This window comes from Mauremys mutica, chromosome 20, assembly GCF_020497125.1.
Source record: "Mauremys mutica isolate MM-2020 ecotype Southern chromosome 20, ASM2049712v1, whole genome shotgun sequence".
In the NCBI taxonomy this organism is placed as follows: domain Eukaryota; kingdom Metazoa; phylum Chordata; order Testudines; family Geoemydidae; genus Mauremys; species Mauremys mutica.
In genome coordinates this window covers 18,969,301-18,986,565 of record NC_059091.1, presented here as the reverse complement: position 1 = coordinate 18,986,565, position 17,265 = coordinate 18,969,301, and the positions used below count along the sequence as shown (strand labels likewise).

The window sequence follows — 17,265 nt, the reverse complement described above, 5'->3', positions numbered from 1 at the left end:
GACTGCCCTGTTTTCAGCGATTTGTCCTGAATTGGCGCTCTCAGTTGGGTCCTGCCAGGGCCGGCTCCAGACCCCAGCGCGCCAAGCACGCGCGTGGGGCGGCATTTTTCCGGGAGGGCGGCAGGTGGGTCCGGCGGACCTTCCGCAGTCATGCCTGTGGGAGGTCCACCGGAGCCGCGGGTCCAGTGGACCTCCTGCAGGCATGATTGCGGAGGGTCCGCTAGTCCCGCGGCTCCGGTGCACCTCCCGCAGGCATGACTGCTTGGGGCGGCCAAATTCCTAGAGCCGACCCTGGGTTCTGCCAAAACTGCATCATCACAGTTGGACTCAGAGGATCACCGTGGGCCCAGCTGTCCTTAGAACGTGTCATCTAGAGGGTTAGAGCAGCGGGGGCTGGGAGTCAGGCCTCCTGGGTTCTCTCCAGCCACCACACACGTGGCTCCTCGAAGCAGCTGTTTTTGTCACAAAACTCAATATTTTAATAACTTTAAAAAGATCATTTTAAAAAAAAAGTGTCACCAGTGAGACACAGACAGCCGAGCCTTGGGGGCCGGCGCAGGCTGGGGCCGCTTGCCTCCTTCAGCTCAGGCCCTGTCGTACCGTCATCGAAGCCAAGGGCGGTGGCTGATGCTGCAGTCCCTGGGGGAGGGGCGAGGTCCTCTGGGGGGTGGGTTCATCACTGCTGGCTGGATTCATCTCCACTTCCCGCGCCCAGCCCGGCCCAGCATCGCACCGCAGGCGGGGCCAGGGACCCATTCGTACCGAAGGGAAAGGCGCCCCCTGTGGCCAGAGTACGTCGCATCGGACTGAGCGGCTGCCCTGCTGCCCGTTGCTATTGCTGGTGATGCTGGCAGCGCGCAGGCCTGGGGCTGGTGAGTGCCCAGTGGGTGGGCGCAGCTGGGGAGCGTAATGGTTCCACTGGGCAACCGTTGAAGCATCTGCATGCGGCGAGTCCAGGTGCGAGGTGGGTCTCTGCTCACGGGCAGAGCCAGGCCGGGGGCAGGGGCCGGGTTTTCTCATGTGCAAAGCTGCAGTGTCCAGAAATGGGCTGAGCACAAGAGAGCTACAACGCTGACTCCTGTGATGGCTAGAGCCCCTGTTGGAAGTGGGGGGGGAGGTTAGAGCAGGATTCGACCCCCCCACTGTCCCCTCCCCCCAGGCTGCCTCATGGTGAGTCAAAATGACAAATGGGGTCCTGACTCTCAGCCCCCCCCCCCAAACTGGGGCAGACCCAGGGGTCCTGGCTCCTAGATCCCCCTTCCCCCTGCAGAGCTGGGGACAGACCCCAGAGCTCCCAGCCCCTCTCTCTGGTTTCTAATTCCTTTTCAGCCCAGCTCTGCCTCGTTTCTCTTCTAACCCCCGCCCCAACACAGGGAGGAGGCAGTGAGCACTTGCTGGGTGGGGTTTAGCCATGGGGGCCGGAGCAGGAGGGGAGGGAAGGGGGGTGGGGGGTAGAAGGGCTGCAGGGCAGAAGGCTCCTGCGCTGTTGTGGAGCCTGGCCTGGCCCGGCCCCCCCTTACCCGCGTGGTGGTCGAGCTGGAGAACTTGGAGTACTTGGCCGGTCCTTTGAAGCTGCCGCAGCTCAGCCACCTGCGGTAGTCGTCCCTCACCTGGCAGGAGAGAGGAGAGGGCTGGTCACCCCACGGCGCAGGGGAGCTCATGGGGGTGGGGCCTCAGCTGTAGGGAGACAAGAGCCTAGAACTGGCCAGGCGAGGTGTGAGCTCTCAACTATACCAGTCCCAGCCCCTCCCAGCAGATGGCACTGGGGGGCGCTCCCAGTGGGGGGCGCTGTGGGGCAGGAGTTGAGCACCAGCTGTGGAAGGAGCCTGGGGGTGGGGCGCTGTGGGGCAGGAGATGAGCGCCAGCTGTGGGGGTGTGCCCAGGGGAGGGGAGATGCTGTGGGGCAGGGGTTGAGTGCCGGCTGGGGGGGTGCCTGGGGGGGTTGAGTGCCGGCTGGGGGGGTGCCCGGTGGGGGTGCTGGGGGGCAGAGGCTGAGCACCGGCTGGGGGGGGACTGGCCTGTTTCTTGAGCAGACAGTGCAGCAGGAAGATGAAGAGCCCCTGCAGGCTGTTGAGGATGGTGAAGATGTAGGAGGCGACCAGGCTGCGCTGGTTGAACTGGAACATGCCGAAGATCCAGGTGGTGCCCAGGACGCAGAGCTGGGCGATGGCCGTGATGGTGAGCACCCTGCGGGGGAGGGGAACCAGTCACATGGCCCCGCCCCTCCACCAGGGCCCATCTCCCCTCCCCACTTGGGGCCCCGCCGCTCGAGTCTGACCCCCCCCATGTAACTGACGTCTCCTGCACACAGCCCCACCGCATCAGACTCTGCCCCCCAGCCAGTCGGTGGTGGGAGAAAATGTCACTCGTATGTGGTTCTCTCCAGGGGCGGCTCTAGAAAATAGGCTGCCCCAAGCAGCGCGGTGTGCTGCGCCGCCCTTCCTCGGTCCCGCGGCGGGTCCCCTCTTCCCGCGGCTCCGGTTGAGCTCCCGCGGCAGGTCCACCGGAGCCCCGGGACGAGCGGACCTCCCGCGGGCATGACTGCGGACGGTTCGCGGGTCCGGCGGCTCCGCTTGAGCTGCCGCAGTCATGCCTGCGGGAGGTCCAGCCGAGCCGCGGGACGAGCGCCCCCTCCGCAGTCATGCCTGCGGCAGGTCCGCTCGTCCGCGGCTCCGGTGGACCTCCCGCAGGCATGACTGCGGCAGGTCCACCGGCCCAGCCTGCCGCCCCCTAGATTTGGCCGCCCTAGGCAACAGCTTGGTTTGCTGGTGCCTAGAGCCGCCCCTGGTTCTCTCCCCCTCCCCCCACACATGGGGAGATGATTTCTTGCTACTCTAATCCCCCCCCCCCATCTCCCCCTCCCCCGACGGGGGGCAGCTGGGCAGTGCCAGGGTCTCTGCTGCCCTGGGGGCCGCGCCCGCTACCTGAGCTTCTTCAGCTGGTTCATGTCGGGGTTGATGTCAGCGAATTTCAGCGACAGCTTCCAGACGGTGACCACGAAGATCACGGCGTTGACCTGCCGGGGGCAGGGGAGAGGCGGGTTGGGAGGGGGGCAGCTGTGTCCCGGGGGTGGGGGCTATGGGATCTGCCAGCTGTGCAGCCCCTGGGGCAGCCCCTCGCCTGGGCCAGGGGCGCCCCACTCCCCATAGTGACACTGCTCTACCCCTGGAGGCTGGGGACATGGCTGGGGGGAGCGGGGGGCCCAGCTGCCCCGGAGCGGGGGCTGGGTGGCTGGGGAAAGAAGCGAGGGCAGCTGCCAGCCAGGCCCTTGGGGGCCGGCCAGGGGGCCAGGCGCTGGCAGGGGGCTGGGCTGGGGGAGGGGAGTTACCAAGATGATGATGCAGACGGGCGCCAGGAAGCTCCAAATGAATTGCTTCTCCAGCGAGAGCCAGCAGCTGTGGGGGGAGGGGCAGACACGGGTCAGTCACTCACCTGCCAGCAGGGGGCGCTGCAGGGTGGGGTCTGCCCCCCCCACTGGCAGAGTGAGGGCTGGAGACTTGCCAGCCTCCCATTTCCCCCGCCCCATGGTGCCTGGGAGCTTCCCTGTGTTGTTCAAGTGTCCTGGGCTGGGGCCCTGGCCCAAGCAGCAGGAAGGTGCCCCCCTCCCTCACGCTGGCCTCACCCACCCCATGGGGTCCCACCCTCCCCTCCCCTGGTGGGCCCGGCTGAGCCGCTCCTGCCCCCGTGTGCTGCCTGGGCACGGTGCCCTGCTCCCCTCGAGCCCCTGGCCGCGAGCACTGGGCCTGCCCCCTCGGGCCGGTGACTCACTGGCGCGCCGTGCCGTAGCCCTGGCTGTAGGTGGCGGCCGAGACGCCCACGATGAGGGCCGGCACGCCGTAGCCCAGCAGGAACATGTAGCGGCGCCTGAGGCCGTGGGGGGTGAAGACCTGAACCACCAGCAGGTAGAGCTCGGCGCCCTCCAGGCACATCCAGCAGAAGGCGGCCAGGAAGAAATAGTGCAGGAGCCCGGCCACCACGCCGCACACCACCTGCAGCCAACGGGACGTGGACGTCAGGGCCGGCTCCCGGCTCCTCCAGCCCCAGCCCCCGGCAGCAGGGGGTGCAGTGGGGAGTGGGGCAGCAGCACTGGCTGGGGGGGAGCTCCCAGGTACTTAAGCCCCAGACACTGGGGGCACTGTGGGGAGCAAGGCAGGACCACTGGCTGTGGGGTAGCTCCTGGTTCTCCAGCCCCAGCCTGTGCAGGGAGCAGGGCCCAAAGTGGCTGGGGGGAGCTGCCAGCAGAGGGCGCTGCAGCGAGTGGGGCCTGAGGCTGGCTGGAGAGGAGGTCAGGGGAGGGGGGCGCTGTGGGGAACATGGCCCAAGGCTGGCTGGAGGGTCGCTGTTGGGAGTGGGGCCTGAGGCTGGCGGGGGAGGGGAGAGCCGGGTACCTTGTTGCCGGTGCTGGAGGTGCCGGTGAGGAAGACGGTGTAGGCGATGAAGAGCGCCAGGCAGAGGTGCAGGTGGATGGTGGTGCGGGGGCCCTTGAGGGCGCGGCAGAAGAGGAAGGTGACGATGGCCAGCAGCAGGCACAGCAGCGAGATCACCAGCCCCACCTTGGTGATGACGTCCAGGGTCCAGTCCTGTGCCGGGGGTGGGTGGGGTGAGGGGGTTAGTCAGGGTCCCCCCCCCCAAGGCAGCAGCCAGGCCGGGCTTTAGGGTACAGCCGGACTAGCCTGTCGGCCTCGCTCTGTGCCGCGGCTGGGAGCGCCCCCTAGTGGCGACACCAGGCAGCCTGCGGGAACCAGAGTCTGGCTGAGTCCAGCTGCCCAGATGGATTCGATGCTGCCCAGCCTGCCCATCCCCACCCCCGAGGGGCTGACCCACAGCCCCAGGGCCATGGGAAGCCGAGGGGGCTCTAGGGTCACCACCCACCAAGGGGGAGTCCCTGGCACCGATCCCTGCAGGACGGGGGCGCCAGAAAGTGCGAGGGGCCAGGGCTGTTCCCCTGTAGCAGAGAGCAGAGCGCCCCCGCCTGGCGGGAGGAAGCCCCTGCCCGGCAGGGAGCTGCTTTTAGACCAGACGGATGCGCTTGTGGCTACGGTGCTGCAGCTCAGGACTCCTGGGTTCTACCAGCTCTGGGAGGGGAGCGGGATCTAGGGGTCAGAGGAGGGGGCTGGAGGCAGAACTCCTGGGTTCAGTTCCCAGCTCTGATGTCACCTCCCTGTGTCTGTCTGAGTGAGGCATTTAACCCCTCCCTCCCTCTGTGCGATGGGGATGGGGATGGGGACGGCTCCCTGCCCTGCAATGCAATGGGGTGAGCCCCCTGCCCCTGCTGCCCCACAGCTTCCCAGCCAGGCATGTTGGTCGCTGTAGCCCACGAAAGCTTATGCTCAAATAAATTTGTTACTCTCTAAGGTGCCACAAGTCCTCCTGTTCTTTTTGCTACCTGGGGAGTCTGCCTGTCCCCTGTGGGGAGGGGGGGCTGCTTGTGCTCCTGATCAGATCCAGGGCCCTGCCTGCTGGTGGGGAATGGGTTTACTCCAGGGGGAATCTGGAGTGACTCCTGCTCCACAGGGGAGGATTGAGAGGAAGAGCAGAACCAGCCCAGCCCCGAGGCCCCAGCGAGGGCCGCGCCTACCTCCAGCTCGTAGAAGGCCATGAGCACGGCGAAGCTGGTCAGGTGGTTGCACTGGCAGCGGGTGATGGTGGCGTTCAACTTCTGCAGGGTGCAGCCGTCGGTGGCCCAGCGCCTGCTGCCAGGCTCCCAGTAGGCGCAGAGGAGACGCAGGTCGGTCTTCTTCTCCTGGGGACAGAGAGACGCTTGGTGCATGGGGGGCAGGAGAGGGGTGGGGAGCTGGTTGGAGCTGGTGTCCCCAGGCCGTGAGAGGGCAGGTCGGGGGGGTACGAGGGGCTGGGCTGGGCTGGGGGCAAAGAGCATCAGTTTGTCCCTGGGTGGGAGGTGGATTTGCCTGCTGCCCGGGGTGGGGGGTGTTACTAGAGATGGGCCCAGGCTCTGCTCTCCAGTGTCCCAGGCTCTCCTCCCCCCATGCCCAGCCCAGGGGCTCACCGGCACCGGGTGGCTGAAGCGGATGCTGACGGAGAGGCCGAGTGCCTGCGGGTTTGGGTCACTGATGAAGGCCGACACCACCGGAGACAGCACACGGTAGCTGGGCCGCCCCGGCTCCTGCGCCCACTTCCCCTTCCGGCCGATCTCATCCCACTCGGGCACCTCCACCCGCCCAGCACCATCCAGGATGGGGCTCATCCCCTGGTATGTCAGCAGCCCGGCCAGCGTGAAGCCTGCGAGGGACAGAGGAAATGGATGAAATAGGGGCAGGAGGGCCCCTGGGGCAGACAGGTGCCAGGGGGCGCTGTGCTGCTGGGGGTGCTACCCCCAATGCCCTGGCCATGCCCCATCCCCCTACACACCCCAGCCTGGTGCTAGGGGGCGCTGTGCTGCTGTAGGTGCCATCACCAATGCCCTGACCATGCCCTGTCCCCCTACACACCCCAGCCTGGCACCAGGGGGCGCTGTGCTGCTGCTCCCAATGCCCTGGCCGGGCCCATCGCTATGCACACCCCAGCACAGGGGATGACCACATACCTTCATTTTTATGCCCTGGGGCTCTGGCCCACTTTAATTCCATCTGTGTCTTCCTCTGCTGCAGCGTCACGGTCTCCTGGCTCTGGTTCCCAGCCTGCCTGACCGCCAGCCCCAGCTCTGCAACCACAATGCCAGCCAGGGCTCACAACAGAGAACAGGGAGAGGAAGCCTGTAGCTAGGCAAGGTGCTTTCCTGGCTGTTGGGGGAGCTCCCAGCTACTCCAGTCCCAGCCTCTCCCAGGAGGGGGCGCTGTGGGGAGTGGGGCAAAAGCACTGGCTGTCAGGGGGAGCTCCCTTCTCCCAGCAGGGAGCAGTGTGGGGAGCAGGGCGGGAGCACTGGCTGTTGGGGGGAGCTCCCATCTCCCAGCAGGGGGCACTGTGGGGAGTGAGGCGGGAGCACTGGGCTGTGGGGGGAGCTCCCATCTCCCAGCAGAGGGCGCTGTGGGGAGCAGGGAGGGAGCACTGGGATGTGGGAGGGAGCTCCCGTCTCCCAGCAGGGGGCGCCGTGGGGAACAGGGCAGGAGCACTGGCTGTGGGGGGGAGCTCCCGTCTCCCAGCAGGGGGCGCTGTGGGGAGTGGGGCGGGAGCGTAGACTGCGGGTGATGAAAGCCCAACTGGGGCCGCGTGGCCAGGTGTTGACCTGTGCCACTGGGGGATGCGATGCTGATCCTATCATGCAGGGACAGGGCCAGCGTTCCCAGCAGCTTCTCCACTATGGCCATCAGCTCCGTCGCGATCCGGTGTCTCCACTCCACGCTCTCTCTCTGCTGCCCGACCAGATTTATCTGCTTCTCCAGAATGTCCAAGAAGCCCTGGCCAAGCAAACGTGGGGGGTGTTGGTGTCACAGTGCCTGAGCCCCTGCCGCGCCCCCATTCCCAGATTGCTAGTCCTCCACTGCCTTCCCACAATCCCCTTGAAAGGAAAGACAAGTTCTCCTGCCATTGACATCGCTGCCTGGGAGGTCAGACTAGATGATCACAATGGTCCTGTCTAGCCTAGGAACCTAGGAGAGCCAGCTTCTTGGGCACAGAGCCCACTGGAGAGGCAGGCATGGGAATTTCTGGGCAGTGACACTGTTTATTTATCTCCTGTTCCAGGCGCTGCATCTCTATAGATCGCCCTGGGACTAGATCTGAGTAGGAGCAGCGATTCCTCCCCCTTACGAGAACAAACCCAGCAAGGCCCCGAACTTTGGCTTGGCACCTGCAGCTTCCGCTCAGCGTTCTGAGAGTTCATCTGCTTCAGCTCCTTCAGCATCACCTGGCAGAGGCTTCCCACCTGTGCCTGGAAGCTGCCCAGGAGGTTCTGCAAAACAAGGCCCAGGCCTGGCTCAGGAAAAGAGATCACAGAATTGCAGCCCACATCCCCCCGTCCCGAGAGGATCCCTCGGCTCAGAAGCCAGGCGCCAGAGGGAGCGCGGGCAATGCCCCGTCTGGCCCCCAGGGAGTGCATGGCATTTGCAAGGGATGGTGGGGGACGGTGGTTGCAAGCTGAGGTGTGTTGCAGCAGCCTGATGTTGCTGATCCTGGATGGTGAGAATCACCTCGGGGGCAAAGGCCTGGGCCGTGGCTGGACTCCAGGGGCTCCAGGGACTGGCCACTGGCTCTTTGCCCAGGGGCGAGTTTGGCCCCAGAATCCTTGTGGGGCGAGATCAGTGAAAAGCAACGTGGCCCTAAAGGGGAATCAGGTCTCCCGGTGTCTGTGCCCCACTCACCTTGGCTCCGGCAGAGCTGTCATCATCCAGCAGCAGGGGGCAGATGAGCTCTGGGGATGGAAAGGGAGGAGGAGTGAGAGATGGGCGGGGGAAATGTGGGGTCTGGCTGGGTAGGTGCATGCACCAGAGCCAGGCACAGAGAGCAGGACTCATTCCCTCCAGCAGGGGGAGCAGTGACCCTCCCCCGCTACACACACACATTCAGCCAGGGCCGCCCAGAGGATTCAGGGGGCCTAGGGTCTTCGGTGGCGGGGGGAATTGCTGTCGAAGACCTGGCACTTCGGCGGCGGGTCCAGGGATGGAAGGACCCCCCGCCACGGGTCTTCGGGGCACTTAGGCAGTTTTCCGGGACCCCCGGAGCGAGTGAAGGACCCTGCTCCGGGGCCCCAAAAAATTCTCGTGGGGGCCCCTGCGGGGCCTGGGGCAAATTGCCTCACTTGGCCCCCATCTGGGAGGCCCTGCACTCAGCCCCACACATGTGCGCAGCCCCTTCTGCCCATCCTCTGCCCGCAAACTGATCTCTGTGAAAGGATCCCTCCCGAACCCCGTCCTGGGGGGACTGAGCCGCAGTGGGGTGGGGCGGGGGCTGTGGAATCATCCCAGCCGTATCTCCCCTCAGCCCTCTCCCCCCAGCTGTGGATGGTTCTGGGGTGTGTTTGGGGAGCGGGGAGGAGAATCCAGCAGGGAGCCCCTAGTGGCCCCTAGGCACAGACTGCGCCCCCTGCTGCCTCTTCCCAGGGCAGAGAATCCAGCCGTGCAGCAGGAATACAGGCACTGCTGGAGGGGAGACACCCGGCCCCGGGCTGCTCTGCTCATCCCTCCCCGGCCTGGCCCCTGCTCCGCTCCCAGAGCCAGACCTGGGCTCGCTGGTGCCTGTGGCTCTGAGACAACCGGAAACACCCCAGTGGACGGACAGGCTGGGCTGGGGAGGTGAGGGCCTGGAGGCTGAGCCCTCCCTCCCCAGCTAGGGCTGGCGCAACATCACAGACCAGTTCCCAGCTCACTGCCCCCTCGGGCAAGACCTCTGCCTGTGTAACCCCAGGCCCTGCCCAGCCCCCCAGGTGTCCCCTCCATGCCCCACGCGGCAGGACCCACCTTGGCACAGGGTCGTGTTCCTGTTGGAGGGGACGTCGCTGGCCCGGCACTCACACCAGTAGCTTCCATAGGTGTTGATACACGTGACGTTGGGGCTGCAGACAGCTGGGGTCTTGTTGCACTCGTCGATGTCTGAGAGGGGAAAGTGTGTGTGGGGGTGTCACACACAGCATGGCTGGGGGCTCACGAGGGGAAAATGACCATGGAGACACCCCACCCCCATTGCAGGGGGTGTGGTCTGTCGGTCAGTCTGTCTGCTCCATCTACCCTCCCCCCCCATTCTATTCTCCTTTCTTCCCTGCTACGTGCAGGGCCCCAATCCCTGCGGCACAACCCCTCCCCCACCCCCCAGATCGGGGGCCCAACCTTTTCCAGACCAGGACCCTGCGATCCCCTCCCTGCACCGGCCCTGACAGAGCGGGGTTAAGGGGGGGCCCGATCAGCCAGTTAAGCTGCAAAGGGGAAGTGACTCAGGCTGCGTGCAGGGCGCTGGCTAGAAGGAAGCTCGCCTGGGAGGAGACAGGTGGGGCTTCTCTACAGCCCGAGGGCTGGGCCCAGTGGTGGGGGCCTGAGGCGAGGGGGGCTAGGAAGCCCCGAGGGGGGGCTAGGAGCCCCGGAGGAAGGGTTTCACTAGCAGGCATAGGACAGAGGGGTCTGACTTTGAAAGGCTCCCCCAGAATGGGGATCACAATGTGACCTGGCCGGACGGCCGAGACACGGGGCAGCCGCGACTCTGGGAGCTGCAATGGTGGAGGAGAAGAAAGGGGGCGCTGAACTGGAGCTAATCGCCAGAAGGGGGCGCCACACTCAGCATTACAGACCCCAGCCCCATGGGTCCCCTCCGCGTTCGGGATACACCCAGCCCCTCCCCTCCCCTGGAGCACTAGGAGAAGGGTGGGTGGGCTGCACCCAGGGGAGTGCAGGGAATTGGGTGGTGTCCCTTTAAACTAGTTTCTTTGCTCTCTGGTTGTGCTCACGGGGGTCTATGGCAGAAGCCCACAGACCCCGACATGCAGCCAGGCCCTGCACGGCTGGTAAACGGGTTGTTTGGAAGCCAGCTGGATCCAGGGGATCCCCCTATTCCTAACATCGTGCAGTGAGCAGCGGCCCAACGTCCTTTCCCGGACCCTGCTGTGACCCCCAGGCCCAGGGCCCTGCGGGGTGAATCCACTGAGCCCTCGGACGGATGATGCCAGCTCGACACTCGCTGCAGATCCGGCCTGTGGAAGCCAAAGCCAGAAGAGACCAGCTCAGCCTGACCCCCAGCATAGCCCCAGCCGGAGTTGCCAGCCAGCAAGTCACCAATCCAGCCCCAAATGGAGGGGACTTTACTGCCCTCGCTGGCTCCTGGGGCCTTTCACCATGGTGGAGAGTCTGATCTGATAGACGGGCCCCGCCCTGCCTGGGCACAGAGAGCCCTGCCGTGATCTAGCCAAACATTGGAGGGACGTGCACCCGCCAGGCTGCCAACGCGGGTAGCGCCAGCTGCCGGGCAGAGGGGGATACACAGGGGATGTCGGCGCTCCATGGTGCAGCGGGGTCACTCGCCCCGTGCAGGGAGTGGGGTTTTCTACCTAGGGACCTGGCTTGTTTGTGCAGACGCGCACTCATTCTGGCCAGCCCCTGGGGAGCCTGCAGTCCCGTCTGGGGCAATGAGAGATGGAGAAGCAGAGAAGGGATGAAAACCCCTTGAAGTCAGTGGTGCTGCACCAATTTACACTACAGGGGTTCTGGTCCCCACTTTGTGACCATTTCACATACAGCAGCACTGAGTTGGTGGCGACAGGTGCATCGTCCATCATTCCCATGGGTTGGGGGAAGCGGTTGACCTGCTGCAGAAATGGCCATGACCGATTCTCCCAGAAATCCCAGCCAGGAACAAGTGCTGGAATTCAACATTCGCCTGCTTATTAACCCAACATTTCAGCCGTCCAATCAGGAAGCAGAGAAAGACCATGGGACTGAGGCAACCAATTGTACAACATCAGTGACAACTTTTCAGAGCAAACAGTTAGCCAATAAAATCACAGACATTTATCCACCCGAACAATTGAAGGGTCAGCCGGTTTGCAGGCTTGGATCAGCATGCAGAGCTGTTCTGCTGACTCCCCGTGGTGTTCAGATCAGCAGTGGCTTATCAGTCACCATCCCTGGGGACAGATGGGTAGTGATCCTTCCTGAGGAAGTAGGGGCAGAGCCACAGAAGAAAGCTAAGTTCTCCCCGATATTTATCCATAATGCTTCTGCTTCTCACAGAAATCCTTGTGGCTAAAATCCCCTTCATCTGGACATCAGCAAACAAGTCAGTCAGCTGGGAGAGTCCAGAGCGCTCACGGATCCTTCCCTTGGGCTGAGTTCCAGCAGCTCTTTCTCAGACTCCACCCCCTCTCTTTCCCATGACAGCGTTTTCCTATTTCCCACTACGCCCCTTCCCTTCGGTCGTTATTTGCATAAAGGCAGCACCCAGAGCGCTGCACACACACGGCCATAAAGAGCTTCTAGTCTAAATAGACAAGAGGTGGGAGAGAAAACTGAGGCAGGGAATTGCCCAAGGAGACGTAGCAGGAACAGAGCTGGGACTAGAACCCAAGTCTTCAGAGTCTCACACCTGACCCACTAGACCTGTCTCTTTCAACTTGCTTCCGCCATAAAAGGGCAAGAATGTGTCTCCCCTGCCTCACCATGCGGGTTCTACCCTCTGCTCCTCTCACTGAGAGGCGCTTTGTGTCTCCTGGCTCACGGCCGGGAGTGCATCAGGGCTGGAAAAAAATCCCTTGTTCCTTTGGCAGGAAATTCAACTTTTGCTCCATTGTTAAACCTCTTGGAAGGCAACAGCCCTACACCATGCCTGTGAGGGGGCTTATATGTGCCAGCCTCTAGCGAATGCCGCTGAGCCACAGAACAAGGAGAGAGCAAGTTTGTCTTGGTCTAGCGGCTGGTTCCCATAAGTAGATAACAGCCTGCTACAATGACTGGTTGTCATTTTTGAGCCCAAGGTGTATTAAAGATTGTCCAACACAGAGTCCTCAGCCCAGTTTGCTTTGCAAAGACCTGACCTTCCCCGACCTCAAGCTCTGCTATGAAAGAGCATCTTGGGCTCTGATTGCAGCTGCAGGTTTGGGGGGATGCTGCCGCTTCTAATGACATCCCCAGTGCCCTACGCTCGTGCCTCAGTAGAATTAAGCAGCACAGCAAGAGACATGGCGACCTTCACTCCCCGGGCTCAGTTTCCAATTCGTAAGACAGGCTGGGAATCAGAACAGACACTTTGCCCACATGTGGCGCAGAGAAAGAGCGAGACCTCAGAGCAACCTGGTTAGTTTCCCCATCCATGAATGCTGGTTAGTGTCAGAGATCCCGGGTAAGCTCAGTGACGGTGCATTAACAGCATCGCCAGCACCAAGCAATCAATAAAAACCCCAAACCGTGAGCCAGGCTGCAAAAATGTCACGAGATTGGTTTAAAAATGACAAGATTTTTTTTTAAATCCATTTGATTTTAGCCAAAAGTGGAATCACGTGACTCTGGGAAGTGGGGCTTTAAGGCAACACCACACGTTAGCAACACTGCAGACAAGCCAGAAACATCAAGACTTTGCCACCACTGTTTCCAGCTTCTATTGTACCTGTGCAGATCTTAGCCGTATCCTTTTGACTCTTCCCAAATCCGCAACTGCATTTACACATGTAACGCCCTGGCATGTTGATGCAGTTCCCGTGGGGCTCACAGATTGTGGCATTTCACTGGCACTTGTCAATGTCTGCAAGGAGGGAGAAAGCGCTAGGCCAGGCTGATCTAGGAGCTGGACCTTGGGCACTGGGGGACGCTGCTGGGGGATAATCCAGGCGTCCGACATGCACCGTGCTCTGGGGAGACAGGACTGGTTAGAGCCAGGAGTTCAGTGACTGGGCCAGCAAACGGGAGCAAGTGGCTATTGTCCGGAATGAGCCGCTTCAGCTGGGAAGGGAATCGCAGCCCTGCCCGGACACGCGCTTGCTGCTTGCTAAAGCTCCCAAGCGGATCTGGCGATGCCCAGTGCCGCAATATCAGTGCAGACGGCAATGCCTGAATGAGCCGCCCGCCCCTGGAGGGGACAAATGGGGAGCTGCTTTGGAGGAAGGGGATAGAGAATAACATGAGGGCTGGTCTAATGCCTGGATATCAGTCAATGGGATGACCTCCTCTGCACCCCACGAGCTGCCCTGGGCACCCCCTTACAGGACAGTGCAGAACCAGAGGGGTTCAGAGACAGGCAATGAGAATGATCAGGGGCCTGGAAAAACCCTCTGCGTAGAGAGACTGAAAAGACTGGGACTGTTACCTTAGAGTGAACGTAAGAGGGGACGTGTTAAGAGTCTATAAATGCCTGACGAGGACAGAGAAGGGAGATGGGGAGCTTCTGTTCTCCCCACCTCATAACACGAGAGCCAGGGCCAGTCAGGGAAGTGAGAAGAGGGGAAATTCGGAACTGAGCCAAGGAAAGGCTGTTTCACGCAATGTGCGATTAGCCTGTGGAACTCCCCACCACAGGAGTCACTGAGGCTAAGAATTTAGCAAGATTCCAGGAGCGACTGGACATTCCTATGGATGATGAGAACAGCCAGAGGGATCATAGTTAACGGGCACAAACACTTGGGAAGAGAGAGAAAACCCCCTGCTGTGGGGCTTCAGCCCTGCTGAGTATTATTTGAGACCAGGAAGTGAGGGCAGATTATCCCCCAGCTGCCACTGCAGGGCTCTTCCACCGTCCTCTGCAGCATCTGGCTTTGGCCCGTTGAAGCCGGGATACCAGGCTAGATGGGCCTCAGCTCTGATCCCATCTGTACTGTGCAGGTGCCAGCGTTACTTGTGTCTCAGCCTGGCCAGCGCCCGGTTTTGCCTCTTCAGAGGCTGAGCTGCTCCTGGGGCAGAACCTACCGGCTGCATCCTGCCAAGTGCAGCCTCCTCCGCCCCTCGACCCTGCGACACTCGCGGGTTCTCCTGACAGCACCGAGACGGCTCCGCGTTTCCAGAACCTGCTTTATTCTGGAACCGACGTACAATCGGGTTCCGCCCCCGAAGGCTTCCAAGAGTCCATGCGGGATGGGAACGGAGCTTCCAGCGTCATTATCCATCCCGTCCTGGTTCCATTGGGATGTTTATAGCGGGTAGCGCCGCAGCTTGGGCCCTGTGGTGCCAGGTGCTGTACACACATCCAGCCACAGCACAGCCGCTGCTACAAAGCGCTTTCCCCAGCTCCGACGCTCTGTCTGCTGGAGAAGGGGGGCCATGCGCTGGGTTCTCGGTGGTGCGGCCAGAGCTCACCCCTCCCTCGGGCTCACGGGTGTCCCACGGCTTCCAAACTCGCTCCGAGTTGCAGGGAGCTCTGAGATTGGGTGTCTCTAGGGGCTTAAGTCCACGGGGAAATTGAGGGTAACAGCCCCTGTGGAATCGCTCCCCATCCGGACACTCTGGTCTGGAATAATCAGTGCGCTTCCAAAGAGAACAGCAATAGCCATCAATTCCCCCGGGGCCAAGCCCTAGGGATTCTCCACACGGCTCCCGATACCAGCTATCCCCGCACAATCCCCGGGGCGCTGGCTGAGATCCCTGCGGCGCTGATTTCTTCTTGTGCCTAGACCCGCCCCAGGGCACTGGCTGGGGTGATCCCACGCGGCCTGGGGCTGGCGCAGGAACGGCTGGGTGAGGTCTCTGCCAGGGGAAGCGTTTGAACCAATGGGCTCCTGAGTCCTCCCAGTGCTACGGGCCCGGTGCTCTGTGCCCCCCAAACGGGGGGGTAACGGGCGGTTTCCATGGGAACGGCCGGCTGGGACTTGACACAAGCTCTAACTACCGGCTGAACGTCACAAACAAGGGCCTGGAACGCCCCGGCCCCTTCTCCGGTCAGGCCGCCCTGGCTGCCTAAGGGGGCATAATGGCCCCCTAGGAAACACCCTCCCAGCCAGGGGGCTCCCTATCAGTGTGGGGCTGGAAAAGGCTCTGCTCCCAGCCCTGAGGGAGGGGGCAGATTGGGGGCCTGATCAGGGTGCGGTGGGGCCAGAGGAGAGCTCACCCCGGCAGCTGTTCTCACTCGCATGCGTGAAGTTGGCTTTCCCAGAGCTGGGCTCGTAGCCATCGATGCAGGTGCAGTAGTAACTCCCAGGCACGTTGTTACAGTTTGTGTTGGGTCCGCAGTCAGGCTGGCTCGGCCCCAGACACTTGTTAATATCTGTAATGCAAGAGGGGACGCTCTGTACAGTCCTGGCAGGGAGACACTCCCCATATCACCCCCCAACCCCCGCACTGAGCTGGGTGATGGGACCCAGGCAACTGGGGCCCTGATCGGTTAGTGATTAAGGGCTTGATTCTCAGTTACCCATTTCTGCTGCTGGAATGTCAGAAACAGCCCCCCCTACCCCCCTGTCCCAGGTACGTGGGGGTTGGGCCTCACAAACACCCAGATCCCCCATGGGAGGGGAGGGGAGGAGACGTCCCACTGCGGCTCCAGGCTCCCTGTGTGTTGCGGGGGGGTGACAAGCTGCCTCTCCTCTGCCCCCCTCCCTCCTTGGATCCTCGCATGGTGTGTGGGGGGGGGGAGTTTAGCCAGGGCTTCCCCATTCTGCTCCCGTGGGGCCCCTCTGCCCCTGCACACCCAGAGGCTGATTAGGGCCCAGGCTGGGATTCAGACGGGTCAGTGTGATGGGCCCCCCCCACCCTGTGCCCAATTCACAGAGCCCAACACTCCTGGCTCCTGCTGCTCACTCTGGAGGCCCCGGTTCGATCCCCAGGAGGGCGGCCCTCACCCGAGCTGCTGACCCCCCCCATTCCCCAGCCGGGCTGAGCACCCCCAGCAGGCCCTGCAGTCAGTGGATTTGGCTGCTCCGGCCCTTAATGCCCTGCTCTGTCCCAGCCCCCCCAGGACAATGTGGGAGCCCCGTTACCATCACAGGTCTCCGTTGAGTCAGTGAAGAAGCGATTCCCAAGTGGCTGGTATCCATCCAGGCAGGTGCAGTGGGTGCTGTTCACACACTTGGCGTTTGCTGGGCATATCACATGGCTGTTGCAGTCCCCAGTGGTACCTGCAGGGGCGGGAACAGCTGGGCAGGGTCAGCCAGTGCAGAGCGGCTCCACACCCCCCCCCCCACACACACACAGGGGGATCGACTCCTTTCACACGCCCCATTCGCTGATTTTCATCCCTGGGCGCCTTGCAAACAGCTCCGACGCCATCCACCACCTGGCCACAAGCTGCCCTCGGCTGCACAGGAGGCCTTGGCTCCCCAGGGTGTCCCTGGCACAGACAGGCAGAGCCCCCGGAGCCGGGCGTCGCTTCAAGTGAAACGTTTTCAGTCTCACCCAATTTTTCTCCTTTTTGTTGCTGTCGTCGTTACTCTCGTTGACGTTAATTTCAAACCCAAACCTCGCTTCGAACGGGAATTGTTCGTTTTGAAAATTATTTCATCTCCCTCCCTCCTACCCCCAGCACAATTTTTTCCCGGGTAAAACCAAACATTCCTCTGAACCGAATCGGCATTTTCTGGCAAAAAATGGTTCCTTGGGAAATCCCTGCCTGGCTCTGCTCTGGATTGACTGAGAGCGGAATCGGGCGCGAGGCTCGTTTCGATCCTGAGCTGCCTCCCATGACCCAGATTGTGACCTGCTTATGGGGGCTCCTGGATCCTTTAGCTGCCCGGTGTTTGGGGCTCTGCTGGGATCCGTCCCTCTGACCAGCGTGAGGGGAAGGATCCCAGCGCAGCTCAGCCGGCTGCAGGGCTTGGGATGGGAGCAGACGGAGCAGGGGGGTGCAGCACTGGGGGACCCCAGTGGGTCAATGGGAATTTGCCCAAATCCCATCTTGGAATTCGCAGCAGAGCTGGGCTCAGAGCACAGAGTCCTGATCCCAAACACCCCCCAGCTGGGCACGAGGGTCCTA

At 62.5% G+C, this 17,265-nt stretch overlaps 1 protein-coding gene across 1 annotated transcript in view; it reads right to left on the bottom strand.

Moving 5' to 3' along the window:
- Positions 1-579: 579 nt before the first annotated feature.
- Positions 580-17,265, bottom strand: part of LOC123353810 (adhesion G protein-coupled receptor E5-like) — a 29,576-nt gene continuing 12,890 nt past the window's right edge. Inside the window, exons 4-19 of the mRNA XM_044995224.1 lie at positions 16,274-16,411; positions 15,406-15,561; positions 9,354-9,485; positions 8,259-8,308; positions 7,748-7,849; positions 7,184-7,355; positions 6,545-6,661; positions 6,008-6,240; positions 5,579-5,743; positions 4,389-4,580; positions 3,769-3,989; positions 3,329-3,395; positions 2,925-3,016; positions 2,004-2,187; positions 1,521-1,610; positions 580-972 (exon numbers count right to left, since the gene is read on the bottom strand). Coding sequence (XP_044851159.1) covers positions 580-972; positions 1,521-1,610; positions 2,004-2,187; positions 2,925-3,016; positions 3,329-3,395; positions 3,769-3,989; positions 4,389-4,580; positions 5,579-5,743; positions 6,008-6,240; positions 6,545-6,661; positions 7,184-7,355; positions 7,748-7,849; positions 8,259-8,308; positions 9,354-9,485; positions 15,406-15,561; positions 16,274-16,411 — 2,504 coding nt within the window. The remainder of the gene's footprint in view (positions 973-1,520; positions 1,611-2,003; positions 2,188-2,924; positions 3,017-3,328; positions 3,396-3,768; positions 3,990-4,388; positions 4,581-5,578; positions 5,744-6,007; positions 6,241-6,544; positions 6,662-7,183; positions 7,356-7,747; positions 7,850-8,258; positions 8,309-9,353; positions 9,486-15,405; positions 15,562-16,273; positions 16,412-17,265) is intronic.